This window comes from Narcine bancroftii, chromosome 3 (assembly GCF_036971445.1).
Source record: "Narcine bancroftii isolate sNarBan1 chromosome 3, sNarBan1.hap1, whole genome shotgun sequence".
Taxonomy (NCBI): domain Eukaryota; kingdom Metazoa; phylum Chordata; class Chondrichthyes; order Torpediniformes; family Narcinidae; genus Narcine; species Narcine bancroftii.
Genome location: NC_091471.1, coordinates 208592960 through 208610861, shown reverse-complemented (window position 1 = coordinate 208610861; position 17902 = coordinate 208592960). Strand labels below are relative to the sequence as shown.

The 17902-nt window shown below is 40.4% G+C and overlaps 2 protein-coding genes across 7 annotated transcripts in view; one reads left to right on the top strand and one right to left on the bottom strand.

The window, feature by feature from the left end:
* gatb (glutamyl-tRNA(Gln) amidotransferase, subunit B) overlaps positions 1 to 14643 on the top strand; it is a 39521-nt gene extending 24878 nt beyond the window's left edge. For all 3 annotated transcript variants that reach the window (XM_069926455.1, XM_069926454.1, XM_069926453.1), the window contains exons 12-13: positions 10669 to 10803; positions 14284 to 14643. In XM_069926455.1, the coding sequence (XP_069782556.1) occupies positions 10669 to 10803; positions 14284 to 14436 (288 nt within the window). In that variant the 3' untranslated portion in view covers positions 14437 to 14643. The remainder of the gene's footprint in view (positions 1 to 10668; positions 10804 to 14283) is intronic.
* Positions 14644 to 15392: 749 nt separating this feature from the next.
* The window catches only part of fhip1aa (FHF complex subunit HOOK interacting protein 1Aa), a 192913-nt gene continuing 190403 nt past the window's right edge, over positions 15393 to 17902 (bottom strand). For all 4 annotated transcript variants that reach the window (XM_069926449.1, XM_069926451.1, XM_069926448.1 and 1 more), the window contains exon 12: positions 15393 to 16487. In XM_069926449.1, coding sequence (XP_069782550.1) covers positions 16309 to 16487 — 179 coding nt within the window. In that variant the 3' untranslated portion in view covers positions 15393 to 16308. The remainder of the gene's footprint in view (positions 16488 to 17902) is intronic.

Sequence of the window (17902 nt, the reverse complement as noted above, 5' to 3'; positions counted from 1 at the left end):
CATTGCTATGCATTTTTTTTTGCTATAGCCAAAGATATAAATATAAATTGAATTTGGTTAATTTGTAGCTTATGTCTGTAAGATTCCCTAGTAGAAACAATGTTGGATTCAGCGGGAAGGTTACCTTAATTATTCTAGTTAAATCCTGCCAAAATGGGTCTACCTTTGCGCAGGACCAGGTCCAACTCCCATCTTTTATTTGATCTGCATAGTCCCTGTTTGGGGTTTTCACCTTGAAGTACTGAGTATATTGAAATAAATTTGAGTGCTTTTCCCAGTCAAAGTAACCCTTCAACCTCACTAGGTGGAGGTGGGGTCATTGTGGAGCCCCACCTGTCTCGTAGAAATGATCTTAATTGGAGGAAACAGTGAAAAGTCCCAAAAGACCAATTGTATTTGCCCCTTAGCTGCTCAAAAGACATAAGCTGTCTCCCTTCATAGCAGTATTCAATTATTATTGACATAAAATCAACTAATCCCTTTCACAACAGATAACCTTTCCTTTAGAGAATGGGAGAGAAAAGGAATTAAAAGAATAGAAAATTGATTTTTGGGAAATAATTTATTATCATTTGAACAAATGAAGTACAAATATGGAATAACTCATGGTACAATGTTTGCATACCACCAACTGAAAACCTACTTAAAGGACAAATTGGGAAGCAGACTTAGATTACCAGAAGGAAGTACAGAAACAACAATAATAAAAAGATTTATAACAAACATGTACATCAAGCTGCAAGAGAAAGAAAATGATGAAATAAGCTATAAACCCAAACAAAAGTGTGAAAAAGATTTAAACAAAGATAAAAAATGAAATATGGGAAAAGTTATGCTCTGGAACTATGAAAAATATAATAAATACGAGGTAACACATGATACAATATAATTGGTTACACAGGCTATATATCATGCCCCAAAAGTTAAATAAATGGGATCCAACATTATCAGATAGATGTTTTCGCCGTAAGGAAACGGGAACAACGGTACATGCAATTTGGGTATGTGAGAAAGTTTTGGGAAGATCTAAATCAGGTATTAAATAAAATCACAAAAAGCAACGTACCAAAAAATCCAGAGATCTTTCTGCTAAGTAATATAAGAAGTAAAGAACTAGGCCTCAAACTGGATGAAGCGCAAAAAAGATTTATTATGATAGCCTTAGCTGTAGCAAAAAAATGTATAATGTCAACCTGGAAATCAGAAGAGAGCCTGAGAATACAGCAATGTTATATAGAAATGAATAAATGTATTCCATTGAAAAAAATAACATATAATTTAAAAAGTAAACTCACATTATTTGAACAAATTTGGGAACTGTACATGGAACAACAGAGAGGGCTTGCCTCTGACCTCCACTCCCTAAAATGATAGAATGAGAAAATTACTTGATCCAGTGTGTAAAAGTAGATGACACCATTTTCTTGTTTATTTTCATTGTGTGATGTCATTGTTTAATGGGTTTATTGTCTTGTATATGTTGAATATTTAATTGGTTTGGAGGGGGGTGGGAAGGAGGGAGGGGGGGAAAAAGGGGAGAAAATGCTACTGTGTATATTCAAGAGGGAAATGTGTGTATTTTGATTAATATGTGTGAAAAAAAATTTTAAATTAAAAAATATGTCAGATCCCCTGCTGGTGCCAAGTCTCCAAGATTTTATTGCCCTTGTTCGTGGGCTTCAATTCTTTTGAATCAGTGGTGCCTTAGGCAATATTTCCACTTTCTCTCCAATACAATCTTTGATCTTGTGCCAGATTTTAATCAGGTCTTTCAGTATGGGTTTATTCTTTTTTTTTGTTGCTATTAATTGACGTCCCATTTGCATATGAAATCCTTTGCCGTCCTCTTCACCCATTGCATACAATCCCATTTGCACCCAAGTGGGTGGTTCCCCTTCCTCAAAGAAGGATGCAAGGAACCTCGACAAAGCTGCTAGATAATATTTCTAAAAATTAGGCAACCTTAGCCCCCTCAAGCTGTAGTGCCATATCAGTTTTTTTCAAGGCCATTCTGGATGCTTTCCCATTCCAAAAATATTTCCTTATTGCCATTCAATGCCTTAAAAATGGAAATGGCAAAGATTGGAAGAGGTGTTGGAGTCCCGGCATCACCTTCATCTTTTTTTAAAATTTTTTTATTTTTCACACTATAATCCATACTAACCAAAATACACACATTTCCCTCTTGAATATACACAGTGTCATTTTCTCCCCTTTTCCCCCCTCCCTTCCCTCCCTCCTTCACCCCCCCCCACCCACTCAATGTTCAACCTATATGATACATTAAACCCATTAAACAATGTCATCGCACAATGAAAATAAACAAGAAATTTGTGTCTTCTACTTTTACACACTGGGTCAGTTCATTTCGTCTTCTTCTCCTGTCATTTTAGGCGGTGGACGTCCATGGTAGGACTCCTCTGTTGTGTTCCATGTACGGTTCCCAAATTTGTTCGAATACTGTGATGTTATTTCTTAAATAATAGGCAGCCTCCAAGAACGCGGCGCGGGCTACACACTCTACTGGTCTGGCAAGCCTTCGGATGAACGACGCCTATCTGGTGTAGGCTTCATGATCAAGAGCTTCATTGCCTCCAAACTCGAAAACCTTCCGACAGGCCTCTCGGACCGAATCATGTCCATGCGACTCCCCCTTCAGAACAAGCGTCACATCACCCTCATCAGTGTCTATGCTCCAACCCTCCAGGCGGAACCAGCAGAAAAGGACAAGTTCTACACCGACCTGCGCAACCTCATCCAACGCACCCCTACAGCCGACAAGGTTGTCATCCTGGGCGACTTCAACGCTCGTGTCGGCAAAGACTCAGAAACCTGGCCAGGAATCCTGGGCAAGCATGGCGTCGGCAAGTGCAACGACAATGGGCGCCTCCTGTTGGAGCTCTGCGCAGAACAGCGGCTTGTCATTACAAACACCCTTTTTCAGCAGAGGGACAGCCTTAAGACCACCAGGATGCATCCCCGATCCAAACACTGGCACCTCCTGGACTACATCCTGGTGCGAGAAAGTGACAAACAAGATGTGCTCCACACCAGGGTCATGCCTAGCGCGGAATGCCACACTGACCACCGGCTGGTTCGCTGCAAGCTCAACCTTCACTTCAAACCAAAGCCCAGGAACAATAAAGCCCCCAGAAAGAGGTTCAATGTTGGAAACCTGCAGTCAGACGAAGCGAGAGGAAACTTCCAGGCAAACCTCAAAGCAAAGCTCGACGATGCAACCCGCCTCACGGACCCGTCCCCTGAAACCCTCTGGGATCAGTTGAAGACTACCATACTGCAATCCACTGAAGAGGTACTGGGCTTCTCCTCCAGGAAAAACAAGGACTGGTTTGACGAAAACAGCCAGGAAATCCAGGAGCTGCTGGCAAAGAAGCGAGCTGCCCACCAGGCTCACCTTACAAAGCCGTCCTGTCCAGAGAAGAAACAAGCCTTCCGTCGCGCATGCAGCCATCTTCAGCGCAAACTCCGGGAGATCCAAAATGAGTGGTGGACTAGCCTCGCCAAACGAACACAGCTCAGCGCGGACATTGGCGACTTCAGGGGTTTCTACGAGGCTCTAAAGGCTGTGTACGGCCCCTCACCCCAAGTCCAAAGCCCGCTGCGCAGCTCAGACGGCAAAGTCCTCCTCAGCGACAAGATCTCCATCCTCAACCGATGGTCAGAACACTTCCAATCTCTTTTCAGTGCCAACCGCTCAGTCCAAGATTCCGCCCTGCTCCAGCTCCCTCAACAGCCCCTAAGGCTAGAGCTGGATGAGGTTCCCACCCTGGATGAGACATATAAGGCAATCGAACAACTGAAAAGTGGCAAAGCAGCAGGTATGGATGGAATCCCCCCAGAAGTCTGGAAGGCTGGCGGCAAAACTCTGCATGCCAAACTGCATGAGTTTTTCAAGCTTTGTTGGGACCAAGGTAAACTGCCTCAGGATCTTCGTGATGCCACCATCATCACCCTGTACAAAAACAAAGGCGAGAAATCAGACTGCTCAAACTACAGGGGAATCACGTTGCTCTCCATTGCAGGCAAAATCTTCGCTAGGATTCTACTAAATAGAATAATACCTAGTGTCGCCGAGAATATTCTCCCAGAATCACAGTGCGGCTTTCGCGCAAACAGAGGAACTACTGACATGGTCTTTGCCCTCAGACAGCTCCAAGAAAAATGCAGAGAACAAAACAAAGGACTCTACATCACCCTTGTTGACCTCACCAAAGCCTTCGACACCGTGAGCAGGAAAGGGCTTTGGCAAATACTAGAGCGCATCGGATGTCCCCCAAAGTTCCTCAACATGATTATCCAACTGCACGAAAACCAACAAGGTCGGGTCAGATACAGCAATGAGCTCTCTGAACCCTTCACCATTAACAATGGCGTGAAGCAAGGCTGTGTTCTGGCACCAACCCTCTTTTCAATCTTCAGCATGATGCTGAACCAAGCCATGAAAGACCCCAACAATGAAGACGCTGTTTACATCCGGTACCGCACGGATGGCAGTCTCTTCAATCTGAGGCGCCTGCAAGCTCACACCAAGACACAAGAGAAACTTGTCCGTGAACTACTCTTTGCAGACGATGCCGCTTTAGTTGCCCATTCAGAGCCAGCTCTACAGCGCTTGACGTCCTGCTTTGCGGAAACTGCCAAAATGTTTGGCCTGGAAGTCAGCCTGAAGAAAACTGAGGTCCTCCATCAGCCAGCTCCCCACCATGATTACCAGCCCCCCCACATCTCCATCGGGCACACAAAACTCAAAACGGTCAACCAGTTTACCTATCTCGGCTGCACCATTTCATCAGATGCAAGGATCGACAATGAGATAGACAACAGACTCGCCAAGGCAAATAGCGCCTTTGGAAGACTACACAAAAGAGTCTGGAAAAACAACCAACTGAAAAACCTCACAAAGATAAGCGTATACAGAGCCGTTGTCATACCCACACTCCTGTTCGGCTCCGAATCATGGGTCCTCTACCGGCACCACCTACGGCTCCTAGAACGCTTCCACCAGCGTTGTCTCCGCTCCATCCTCAACATCCATTGGAGCGCTTACATCCCTAACGTCGAAGTACTCGAGATGGCAGAGGTCGACAGCATCGAGTCCACGCTGCTGAAGATCCAGCTGCGCTGGATGGGTCACGTCTCCAGAATGGAGGACCATCGACTTCCCAAGATCGTGTTATATGGCGAGCTCTCCACTGGCCACCGTGACAGAGGTGCACCAAAGAACAGGTACAAGGACTGCCTAAAGAAATCTCTTGGTGCCTGCCACATTGACCACCGCCAGTGGGCTGATATCGCCTCAAACCGTGCATCTTGGCGCCTCACAGTTTGGCGGGCAGCAACCTCCTTTGAAGAAGACCGCAGAGCCTACCTCACTGACAAAAGGCAAAGGAGGAAAAACCCAACACCCATCCCCAACCAACCAATTTTCCCCTGCAACCGCTGCAATCGTGTCTGCCTGTCCCGCATCGGACTTGTCAGCCACAAACGAGTCTGCAGCTGACGTGGACTTTTTACCCCCTCCATAAATCTTCGTCCGCGAAGCCAAGCCAAAGAAGAAAGAGAAAAGAAAAGAAGATTTCTTAAATCATATGTTCTTTTTTTTCAATGGAATATTCATTTCTATGTACCATTGCTGTATTCTCAGGCTGTCTTCTAATTTCCAGGTTGACATAATACATTTTTTTGCTACAGCTAAGGCTATCATAATAAATCTTTTTTGTGCTCCATCCAAATCGAGTCCAAGTTCTTTACTTCTTATATTGAACGAGGAAACAAGCTGTAAACCCAAACAAAAATGGGAACAAGATCTAAACATAAAGATAAAGAATGAAACATAGGAAAAGCTATGCTCCGCAACTATGAGAAATACAATAAACACGAGGTTACGCATGATACAATATAATTGGTTACACAGGCTATATTACACGCCCCAAAAGTTAAATAAATGGGACCCAACATATCAAACAGATGTTTTCATTGTAAGAAGGAAACGGGAACAACAGTACATGCAATTTGGGCATGTGAGAAAGTGGAAAAGTTTTGGGAAGATCTAAACCAGGTATTAAATAAAATCACAAAAAGCAACATACCAAAAAATCCAGAAATCTTTCTTCATCACCTTCATCTTTATGCAGTTGACCCTTCCCATTTCATTAAGTTGCCCTCTGCTATTTCTTTGGTATTTATTCATTGGCATGATACTGCTTTTTTTCCATGTTGGATTTGTAGCCTGATATTGTACCATAGTCCTCCAGTATGTGAGTAACTTTGGCAAAGACCCAGCCGTGTCCGTCAGGTACAGCAACACATCATCTGGCGTTAAATTTATCTTGTGCTTGCACTGACCAACTTTGAATCCTTTATCAATGGATCTTTCCTGATTTCCTCTGCCAATGGTTTAATTGCTAAGACAAAGAGCCCTGGAGACAGGACTGCCCTGCCTGCTGGACCTACTAAGAGGGAATGTTGGTGATGTTTGTCCATTTGTACTGTCTTTTGCCCATGGCATGTCATGTATTGTTTTTATCCAGTTAACAAACGTTTGCCCCATTCCAAATTTTTCCGGAACTTTAAAGAGGAAAGGCCATTCTAGCCGATTAAAGGCCTTTTCTGCATCTAGTGAGACTATTATACTTGGATCATGCTTTGCCTGTGCAAAATGTATGATATTAAATAGTCTGCTTAAGTTGTTGTGTGACAAGAGTATTTAGAGGTGGTTTGGGAGGAATTGTTAGAGCAGCTTGCACACACGCATTTTAAAACAGAATATTTGCAGGACTTTTGTAGAATGCTTTTTGCAGGAGGCAACAAAGTATGGACAGCAGCTTGCCTGGGAGAACATGTGATCTTTGCAGACAGGCAGAGAAGAGTTTTGCTCTCAGAGGGGGAGGGTGTGAAACAGAGACAGAAATCTGTTCAAGGGACAAGCTGGCAAACTTTGGAAGGCTGCCTGGTCAAAAGAGAAGACCGGCAGTGTAAAAAGTGACCTGAAAGAAAGAGGATCATCTGGAGAACCCTGAAGGGACAAGTTTCATCAGCAAGACTGATTGAGAAGGAATAAGTTGCGGATGTCCTGGAAAAGGAATCTCTCTGACAACCAGCAAGAACCCTCCTGAGTGGTAACCATTTGCCTGTTCAGCACCAAAGACTGGTGAACTTTGTTAATGCTAACTTCTGTGCACAGTACAAGAATTACCTGCAACCAGTGAAATTGGGCTGTGATCCAAAGAACTTTTCTAATCTTAAATATACATTACACACACCTGCGCTTAGTATTAGAGGGGGGAGGGGGGTTAAGTAGTTGGGTAGGATAAGTAATGTTAAAAGTTCAATTCAGTTTTCTTGCACAAATTTAAACAAAAGTTGTTTTTAATTATGTAACCCTGTGTTGTGCATATCTATTGCTGCTGTTTTTTGGGGTCCTCTGGACTCTGTAACAGTTGGCAGAGTGCCTCTTCCTGATGAACCCCATTTGGTCTAGATCTATCAGTTTGGGAAGGCATCAACCCAGCCTGTTGGCCAAAGCTTTGGTTATTATTTTATAGTCTGTATTTAATAGTGAGATAGATCTGTATGAGGATGGCATCATTGGGTCCCTGTTTTTTTTAGGTATCACCACAATGATGGCTGTTGTTTGCAAGGTTCCCAAGGGCCATTCAATTTCCTCATTAGAAAGTTGGGAATCTAATTCCGTCTGGTCTTCCTGGACCAATCTCGGCAGCTCAATCCCTGCCAAGAACTCCTCAATTTTATTCATCACTCTAGTGCCTCAGATTTATACAATTTCTCATAAGTTTTGAAGGTGTCATTAATTTCTCTTGGACTGTGTGTTATTGAGTCCGGCCCGGACTGAACTTCATTAATTGCCCTTAACATTTCCTCTGCTCTCAGTTGCCATGCCAGTATTTTATGTGGGTTTTTTTTTTGTTGCCTAATTCATAATCTTTGCCTGGATCACGAGGTTTTTTTTCCACTCTGTTTGCAGAGTGTTGTATTTTAGTTTCTTATTTTCCAATTCCTGATGTTTCTCATTTGATCCCAGATTTTGATATTCTAATGTCTCCACCTCAGGTTTTTTTAATAATTTTTGTGTACGAAATTATTTTCCCCCTTAGGTAGGCCTATGTTGTGTCCCAGATTAAGAATTTATTATTAGTTGAGGGGCAAATTTGTTTCACAAAACAGAGCAACATGACCCCTTACAACATAGCATTAAGGAGCCACCTATATGCATTTGTGCCTGTTTTGTCAGGCATTTTTATGTGGAAGGTCAGCAGTGAGTAATCTGATACATCAAAAAGTAATCAATTCTGGTGTGAGAGTCAAGGGGTCCTCTCTCTATATGTCTATCAAATTTAATTCTTTCATAAAGGCCAGAGTTGTTTTTGCTGCCTTGGACCTCATCGTTGTCTTCTCAAGAATAGGGTCCAGGCAGAAATTCTCCATCATTTAATATGTTCTGTTTACACTCTGCAGCCCCTAGGAAAGCATTTTGCATGAACTGCTCATCATCAAAGTTTGGTGGATAGAGGTTTAGTGATGTCCATGGTTCTGAATATAGCTGGCAGTGCACCATTATAAATCTTCCGGCTGGGTCTGTAGCTTCACCATCACCAGGAGATGGTGTATTAAAATGGCTACCCCTCCTAGCCTTGGAACTGAAGGAGGAGGAGAATACCTGCCCCACCCACTCCCTTTTGAGTTTATCATGTTCCCTTTTCATCAAGTGCATTTCCTGTAACAATATTATCTGCTTTCAGTTTTTTAAGGTGTGCCAGGACGCTTCCTTTTTATGGGTCTTTTTAAGCCATTCCCATTAATACTAATAAATTTGATAGTCTTATTCATTTGTATTTTTGTATCTTTTCACCTTCACAGCACCCTCATTTGTTTGTCTTGAATGGCGTCCTCATCACGCCCTTCCATCGTTCATGGTCTCTCCATGCCGACGTCCACACCAGCCACAAGGAGAATGAATAAAGATAAACATGAGAAAAGCAAAATTCTGTCCTTCCTTTCCCCCCCCCCCTCCATAAACAAGCCTAGATGAAATAAAGTAAACCTTAAAAAATCCCAACATGCCAAAGTTAACAAGGAAAACATTCAAAATATCCCCGTCTTCTGTTTTGGTGCCTCTCCTCTTTGCTCCTGTGCCATTTTCCCTCCTATTTTGAGTCTTCTTGTGTACCATCTCTCTCACCTACTCTGCACTGCAGCCTTGTGTAGCCTTTTTCACCTTGAGCTCCCATTATTTTCCCCATTTACACTTTTTTAAAAAAAACAAGGAAAAGTATATAACCCTCCATTCCCTCCAATCGTTGCAAAACTTTGTCAAAACCCCAACTACTTTGTCCAACAATAACTTCAATTGCCTTGGTTGTTTTTGTGAGTCAATAATTATAGGACTGTAATGATGCACCCCGCCCCTCATTTTGTCTCATTGTTTCTCAGATTCTGTCCATGGCTCTTTCAGGGGGTTCAATTCAGCCTGTATTTTTGCAGGCTTTCTTACTTTCTGGTAGCTCCTGGGCGCATAACAAACGTCATGTGGTTCCTTGAAATGCTTCCTCTCCCCTCCATGTAGCATGATTTTTAGGGTGGCCGGTACAGCATCGCGTACTCTCAGTATTTTCTTTGTTTTAGCAACGCAGGACATAGGTCGGGGAAGAACATCAATCTTCCTTTCTCCCCCCACCACCCCCCACTCCGGGAATTCCACTGGCTCCTCTGTCTCTTTTGATCAGGTCATTGCTGCCCTTTGCACTGTTTCCCTGTCTTGACTGCTTACAAACTGGCCTCGGTTGTTGATTTGGGGCGGGACAGGGGCCGAATGTCTGATGAGCCCTTTCTATGGCTAGGGGTCCTCTGAATCACTCCCTTCCCAACACTTCGGGGATCCAGTGGTCATGTTATTGCACCGATTGTAATTTTCCAGATATTCCAACTTGTCTATCAATTTTTTTTATGATGACCCAAGTGTTGGCTGTCCTGACTGTCTTCCAGGGCTCTGATATGATTTGTCAGAATCCCAATTGAAGTTCACAGGTTGAGCAGGCTCTCCAAGACCTCTATTAGTCTGGCGTCCAGTCGTCATTCCAGACCTCTGATTTGGGTCGCCAGCGATCACACCACTGCCAGATCATCGTCGCAGGCTTCGTCCTTATACTTTCCGCACTAGGCCCCGCTGGTAGTGTGGGAGCATGCAGGTCGCCAGCGTCGAGTGATTTTTCACTCGATCTTTATGTTGGTTCCAGCTGGTCTCTATCTTCTGTCACCTGCTTCTTGCCCATCTTGCTTCAGCAAGGGCAAATGTCTTTTTATAGACTATATTTTCCTTGTTTCAGAGGCTTTTGGATAGGAGCTCTCTGGGCACGTCTGTCAGCGATACTTGATTCCTGGTCATTTCTACCCAAGGATGCCATTTGACCTGCTGAGTCCTTCAAGCCTCTCTTTGTCACTCAAGATTCCAGCCGATGCATTTCTTGTCTGTATATCAGCACAATAAATGATGCCAGTTCTAAAAATGTGATTAATGTCATTCAGTTGATTGCTACGGATGATTTCTGGAAATTATACACTATGGAACTATGCTTTCACTTCCATTGAAGATTTGATCAGTGACATTTTTCTTTTGTTCTGACTTGACAGGTACTTACTGAACTGTGGAAGAACAAAGGTAAAACTGCAACCCAGGTGGTTGAACTGAAAGAACTGGGACTGATCAAAGACCAGAAGAAACTAGAACAGATGTGTCAGTGTGTTATAGAAGATCATCCTGAAGAGGTAAGATATTTCAACCATTGTTGCTGCCCTTTACCTGAAGGTCAGAATGCAGAAAATAGGCCTGGCAAATAATTCCTTTAACTCAGTGGGATAGGAAACATTCAGTCCTAGAGATTTATCATTCTTCTACTTTCTTCATGACTGTATTATGGCTCCAGAATACATTTTGGTTGGAGTCATTGTTTTTTTTTTCATTTTATAATAGAGAGATATGCTTGGAGTCAAGGCAAGTACAAGTATAATAGTTTATTGAAATGTACAAAAATACAATGTACAGATGCACCAAAATTAAATTTTGCTTTAGTCACGCAGATATGCAAGATATACCAACAACAGTATAAATTACCACAATATGCTATGACAGAAGAATAGATAATATTTTTAAAAATAAGCGTTCACAGTTGCAGTTGGTGTTAAAAACCTCAGTGGTTGAGTGGGGGGGTGAAGTAAAACCTGTTCTCAAACCTAGAGGTCCTGGACTTCAGGCTCTGTACCTTCTGAAGAATTATTTAAAAACTGTGAATTATTATGCAGTTGATTAAGAGGATTTAAGCATCCAAGTTTTGGATGAAACCTAGTTTACAGGTTTTTTTTTCAATTTGCCTCTCAGGATGTGGCAAGCTAAGTATTTATCATCCATCTCTATTTGCTTTTGAGAGTAAACTGGTGAGCGACTTTCTTGAATTGATGTAGTTTTGTTGGTTGGGATGGCAGCTCTGGAATCTAGGATAAGTGGCAGTGAAAATGTAGCCAAATGTTTCCGTCTCTATGAGTGGAGGAGTACTTGTAGGTGCTGCTATTTCCATTTAACTTCTGCCCTTGTTTGATAGAAATTAGGGGTTTGGGAGATGTTGAGATAACAAAGGTGCACTAATGGTAGGTGCAATGACAGTTGAGTGGATTTACTTTGTTCTTGATCATCCACATCAACCATCAAAAATTAAACTCTTCATACAAATTGCCAGTCCCATTTTATTTTAACATCCAAGTCAATGCTCCTTGATTCTACGACCAACACACTCAGGGCGATTTTATAATGGCCCTGAGAAAACTAGAGTTTTTAGGGTAAGTAACATGGTTACATGACAATATGCAAACCCCATACAATCATTGTCAAAGATCAGAACTGAAGCTGTGAGGTAGTGGCTCTACAAACTGCCATTGAGTACAAATATTACTTATTAGCCGATGCATGAACATTTCCCAGGTCTGGCAACAGGCACAGATTGTTTCATTGATTTATGAGTTGTTAAAAGGATTAAACATTAAGCAATTAATAGTGAACATCGAGGACTTTTACTGTGCTATCGTGTTCTAATAACTTCCCTAATGCGACTTTACATAAAAGTAAGATTGCTGATAAGTGAAGGTGTTTGGACGTGAATTCACTCTCATAGCCATGTTCATCACAGGCTCTACCTCTCTGCCTTTGCAGATATCTATGTGAGGCACTGCCTCAAGAAGGCAGCCAAATTAATAAGGGCCCCCATCACTCAGGTCACAACCTCTTTTCATTGCTAACTTTGGGCAGAAGGTACAGAAGCCTGACAACCAGCACTCCTAGGTTCAAGAATGGATTGTACACTATTGAAAGTCACTATTTTGCATTAGGATTACTGTTAATATTTATTAATTTAATTAGTTTTTTTCTCTGCTATAGCAAGTAATTTCAGTGTATATGTATAATGTAAACAACAAACTTCTGGAAAGTATTTTCCAGGCTCTTGCTTCAAATCATAATTGTTTCATTATTGAGTACAGGTTTGGAGAGGGCATTGGTCTTCCAGATGTTTGAGAGTCGCAGCCTTTCATACATTTCAGTGAATGAGCTTAGTCTCTGAGTATTTGCATATGCAAGCATTTTCTGTGTACTGTATTCAGTGACAGATTGGTGTATCTTATTGCATTTATTCTGTGGATAAACTCCACTCCAGCTGGAATTTGTTGAAGGTTACAAACAGTATGGCTACAAGAAAAGTTGGAGAATTGGAGTTGAGAGATGGCCTTCCTTGACTTCAATTTACACTGGGATTGAGTCTGTAGGATCCCAGCCTGCAAGACATTGTAACAGATACTGAAATGTGATGCATTTCAGAGGACGGCCAAATTGGAAAAGGATTCTCCATATCATTCACATCTAGACAGGGTCAAAAGCTTTTCTCAGATCCTTATTTCAAAACCAGCAGGAATTCTTTTACCCTGGGGGTCAGAAGAGGATCCTTGGTTGACCTTCCCTGTGGCAGATATCAGAGTTCTTCCGTAAATTCTTGAATATGGGTGTGATAAGTGTTTGAGATTACCTGGCACGTTTCCACTTTCTCAATGTCCTTGTCTACCTGTTTAGCCTTCTGACAGCAGTGTTTCAAAGTTAGCCTGCCTGGTATATGTACAATTTATCCAAGATACCAGCTATTACTGGTAGGAGCTGTTTGGCCTGCATTCAACAACCTATAAGAGGATCACAAAAGTTAATTTTTGGTTATGCTCCAACAAGATGTGCAAAAGCTCAAGAGGTATTGCATGTTGATATTGAACATGTCTACATAGTGATTATGTTTAATGTTTGAGGTGGTAACATTTGTAACCAAGAAAATTAATTAATTTAAGTGTCCATGAATTTATATTAACTAAGAGTATTGTAAATTATTAATAAATAATGCAATTTTTATTTCTGTTCAACTTGATTAGAATTTAAAACATTTTGTGGTCAAAGCCAGATCATCTTTCTTGGTGCTCAAAAGTCATTTTGGGAACAGCAGGCATCTAGTACAACCCTGATGTTATTGACCAGGCTAAGAAGCCATTTGCTTGAAAACAAAGTTAAAACATTTTTTTAAAAGCTAAATCTTTAAAGTTGAAATATCAAATACTCATAAATGTTGTTGAATATGAAATTTTTATATAATTCAGTTGCTTGGACAAGAGTTTGAGGCAGTAATTAGATTAAAATAAAATTAAAAATTCCTCATTCAAAAGGCCAAAAGTTGTATTGGTTTTCTGCAGTGAGAATAGTTTGTAACAGTTACATTTGAGAAGGCAAGAACAGGAAAAAGGAATTTATGACAATTTATTGGATTTTTTCTTTAACTGCACATCTGTTCCCCAGAAATAATTGTTGGAATTCCTCTTTGTAGTACATCAGTCCTTGCTGTCTATTCAAATCATATGGGATTGATAAATGAGCATAGAGCATGATTCCAATTGATTTGTTTTGGATTATTCTACCAGATTCCTCTGTATCTGGATGTTTTTTAAAAAAAATCTTTGGAAATCGGGCTCACTGTTCTATGCTCTTTTTTCAATGCACCTGGTGAAGTCTTTCATTTATTCTACCACTATGTAATCTTTTCAATGTGTTTATTTATAGGAGTAAATAGAAAATTTGCTAGTCTAGCACTGCATAGCTTCTGGAGAGGCCAGTATATTTGCAATATAAAAATAATATGTTTGAGTATATGCATCTTTTCCTTTCAATTAAAGGTTTCTGAAATACAGAAAGGAAACTGGAAAGTGATAAATAAACTGATTGGTCAGGTTCAGAAAGCATCACGTGGTCGTACATCTCCCACCCTGGTCGAGGCCACTTTGGAAAAGAAATTGTTCCAGCGGTGCAACCATAGAAATGAAGATTGATGGCAAAACTATGTTCTGAGTTGCTTAAACAACTTGGCACTTAAATTGTTTATTTGAAATTCCAAAGTTATGGTAACATACACAAGGATTCCTGCTGTAAACAATAATGCTGAATCATTTTTAAAATGATTATTTGTACAGATATGACTGAAAAATTATGACCAGATTTTGTACTAGTTATGGAAAAAATGCTAGTTTATCAATAAATGTAATTTGAAAATTAGCCAACATTTTTTTTTCTTTGCAGTGGTTGTTGACCACAGTTGTACTTAGTGATTTTCAATTGATGGCTGATCTCTTCCATTTTAACACAGTAGCCTGAAGTAATGTTGCATTTAGAATGCAACATGCATGAAATTCTTTAACTTTCGTCTATAGTAAGGAAGACGGTTGCTACTTTGTCCAGCACTCCTCACAGAAACCTACAGCACCTGGTGTTCCTAGGTGACTCCCCTTCAAGTCCTGAGCCTGCTTAGATTCAAGATCGGACAATCTCAGGCGTATTCAGGCTATTAAATAAAACTTAATGGCTGCGATTCACTATGGGATTTCTAGTCAAAGTTTTTGGAACAGATTTGTTTTGAACTTAGTTTGATAGAAGTAGAAACATCAGTTAGAAACTTTTGTATTGCTATTGGAAAGCTGGCACAAAAGTGATTATTAATGAGATCTCAACTCTTCTACTCTCTTGATTATAGATTGCATACTTTTGATTCCCTGATTAATTCAAGTGCTTGCATTTGCTGCTGTGAAAGGTACCCCTTCTAAAATCGAGTTTTAAATATCATGGAATTTTGTACTACACTAGTTTTTATATCCATCTAAAATACATTTTGCATTTTTGAAAAATGTGCTTAAATATTAAGCCACTGTAATGAATTTTTTAAAATCATTAGTTGAGAACTTAAGTAGGCAACCTATATACAGACACAGAGACAATTTTACTGAATCCATGGAGAATATTTTAATAAGTTACCTTGCTCTTCAGAAAAAAATTATCTGCATATTTATAAATACCATTTAACCCTCGTATCTGGAAAAACATTTAGATGCAATAAAATATTTTCAATTCATAAAGCCAGAAACCCTCCACTTGTATATTTAAATTTTAATAAACATGTTCTTAATATCTACTGCTGTTACAAAAGGAAACAACCCCAAAGTAACTTCAACACCAATAACAAACTGCCTTTCATAAATTCTGCTACCCAACATTGCATGCAACATTTTTTAAATCATATAAACAATTTCTGGATATCCACAAATTTCATGCTTCTTTGTGGGTTTTACTTTTCTGCTACTAACAGTCACACTAAACTTTTATAATGCTCTTTAAAGCAAATTGTCATAAAATTCAATGTGCGTAAAGACTGATTTAAAAATAGATGAGACAAACCAGTGAAAAGAATGATTTTTCAATATCTTGAAGGCCATCTTATTAATCTTCATATGGTCTTTGGTTTTTTTTGTTTAATGTTGCAGTTTGTTAATATTAGAAGAATTAAATCACTTGAACATCTCCATTCCACAACCTGCCAGTGTATGTATATCAGTGTTATTTAAATATACTCAAAAATACAATACCCTCTTTAAATAAAATATTTGTCTCCAGAACAATTCATATACAACTTGCATAGCGAGACAATTAGATTTGTGCCTATTCCAAAAATAAAGTGATACATTTAAAAACACAAGTTGAGGTCAAAATACTCACCTAAAAGTTCAAAGGTTCTTTCTCATTTTATTGAGGGAAAAAAATAATTCCACTCTTCCATTACTCTCTCTACCCAGTCTTATTCCACATTAAGGCTTGACATACATTTTGTTAAAAGGTGAATATCATTTGTATTAAACATTAGTTTAATTAGTTAACTATTCTTCTTCACAGTCCATAAGGGAAGAATGAGATAAGATGGAATGTTCTTGTGCAATTGCTGCAAGTTCCTTAAGAAATTCAGTAAAAATAACTGCTGCATTGATTGAATTTTTCATACTGAAACTATTCAAAAGGTGTACATTTTGGGTTCTACTTTGAGTCTTGCATCCACTTTCTGTAATAAAAGAAAATGCAAGCCAGTTACTCAATGGCTATTTTTCATAGCTTACAATTCACACGACAGCTGATCTGTTTTGCATCTGACATTTCACCGTAACTTTCTAGTAAAACCATTTTAATAGTAAACAAAAGTATAAATGTTTTTTTTTGTACTTCTGTGTGCACAACTTATCAACAGTCCAAGAGTCAGAAAATGCTTAACAAGGCAATTTGGTGAAACAGATAAATGATGTGCTGCTGTGGTATTTTAAAATGAGGGATAAATTAGTTCACAGAAAGCAGTTTTCTCAGCAGTAGTGAGGAGGAGGATTAAATGGGTGATAGTACACAGTAGGAGTTAGAGCTAGGATCGAATAAGAGGTCAGAAGAAGGTTGGAGAGAGGCAACTCAAAAGACAAACTAGCCACAGATATCTATTACAAACCATTAATCCAACAGCTATTTTTAAGCTGCCTCCGTAAGTACTATCAGATAGCAGGTCTAGGGTGTGGTTAGCACAACTCCAGCAAACCAGGTTCAAATCCAGTGCTAAGGGGTTTATAAATTCTCCTTGTTTCTCTTTTTCCCCAGGAGCTCCAGTTTCTTCTCACCCTCTAAAAACATATGGGGCTGACAGATTAATTAGGTGGCATGGATTTCTTGACCTGGAAAAGCCATCTATGGTGCTGTGTTATTAATTTATAAAAATCTACCAATTTCTCTGCTATATCTGATTCCAGAATGTGGCCTTCCAGACTTAGACATCTAAAATTTGGGGGATAGTCCCCTCTCATTGATAGAGTTATTATCCTCATCGCCACTTCTCATTTATGCACTCAACCCCCTTTAGCACGATCCTACTACCAGCCTCATGTTTCCCTCCCCTTCACTCTCCATTTTTTGCACAGATCAGTCTCTCCAGGGTCTGCTTTCCCTACCCACCCTTGTGCCCCTTAGGTACTTCCCACTGTAATCGCAGGAAGAGCAAATCTTGTCCCTCCCAATCCCCCTCACCTCCATCCAGGATCACAACCGGACATTCCAGGTGAGGCAGAGCTTTACACACACATCATCTAACCTAATTACTTAGTGTACTCAGAGTGGCCTCCTCGTCATCAATGAGACCACCCAATCATAGATTGGGTAACTGCAACTGTCTTCTGTCTGAGGCTCCATGCTAGAACTCCCAATTGCTGACCATTACAATTCCCCTCACCATTCCCTCAGACATGTCTGTCCTTAGCCTCATCTGGCTTGATCCAGAATCCCTCCAGTGTCTCATTGTTCAAGATTCCAGCATCTGTTTTTGTGTTTCTTGGGAGAATTCAATTATTTGGTGTATTTCAGACCCAAAAAAAGCATTGCTGGATATGGGAAGTCAGGTGTGCCAAACTAACTAAGCCTCAAAAGGGAGCAGTGATCATCTGAACA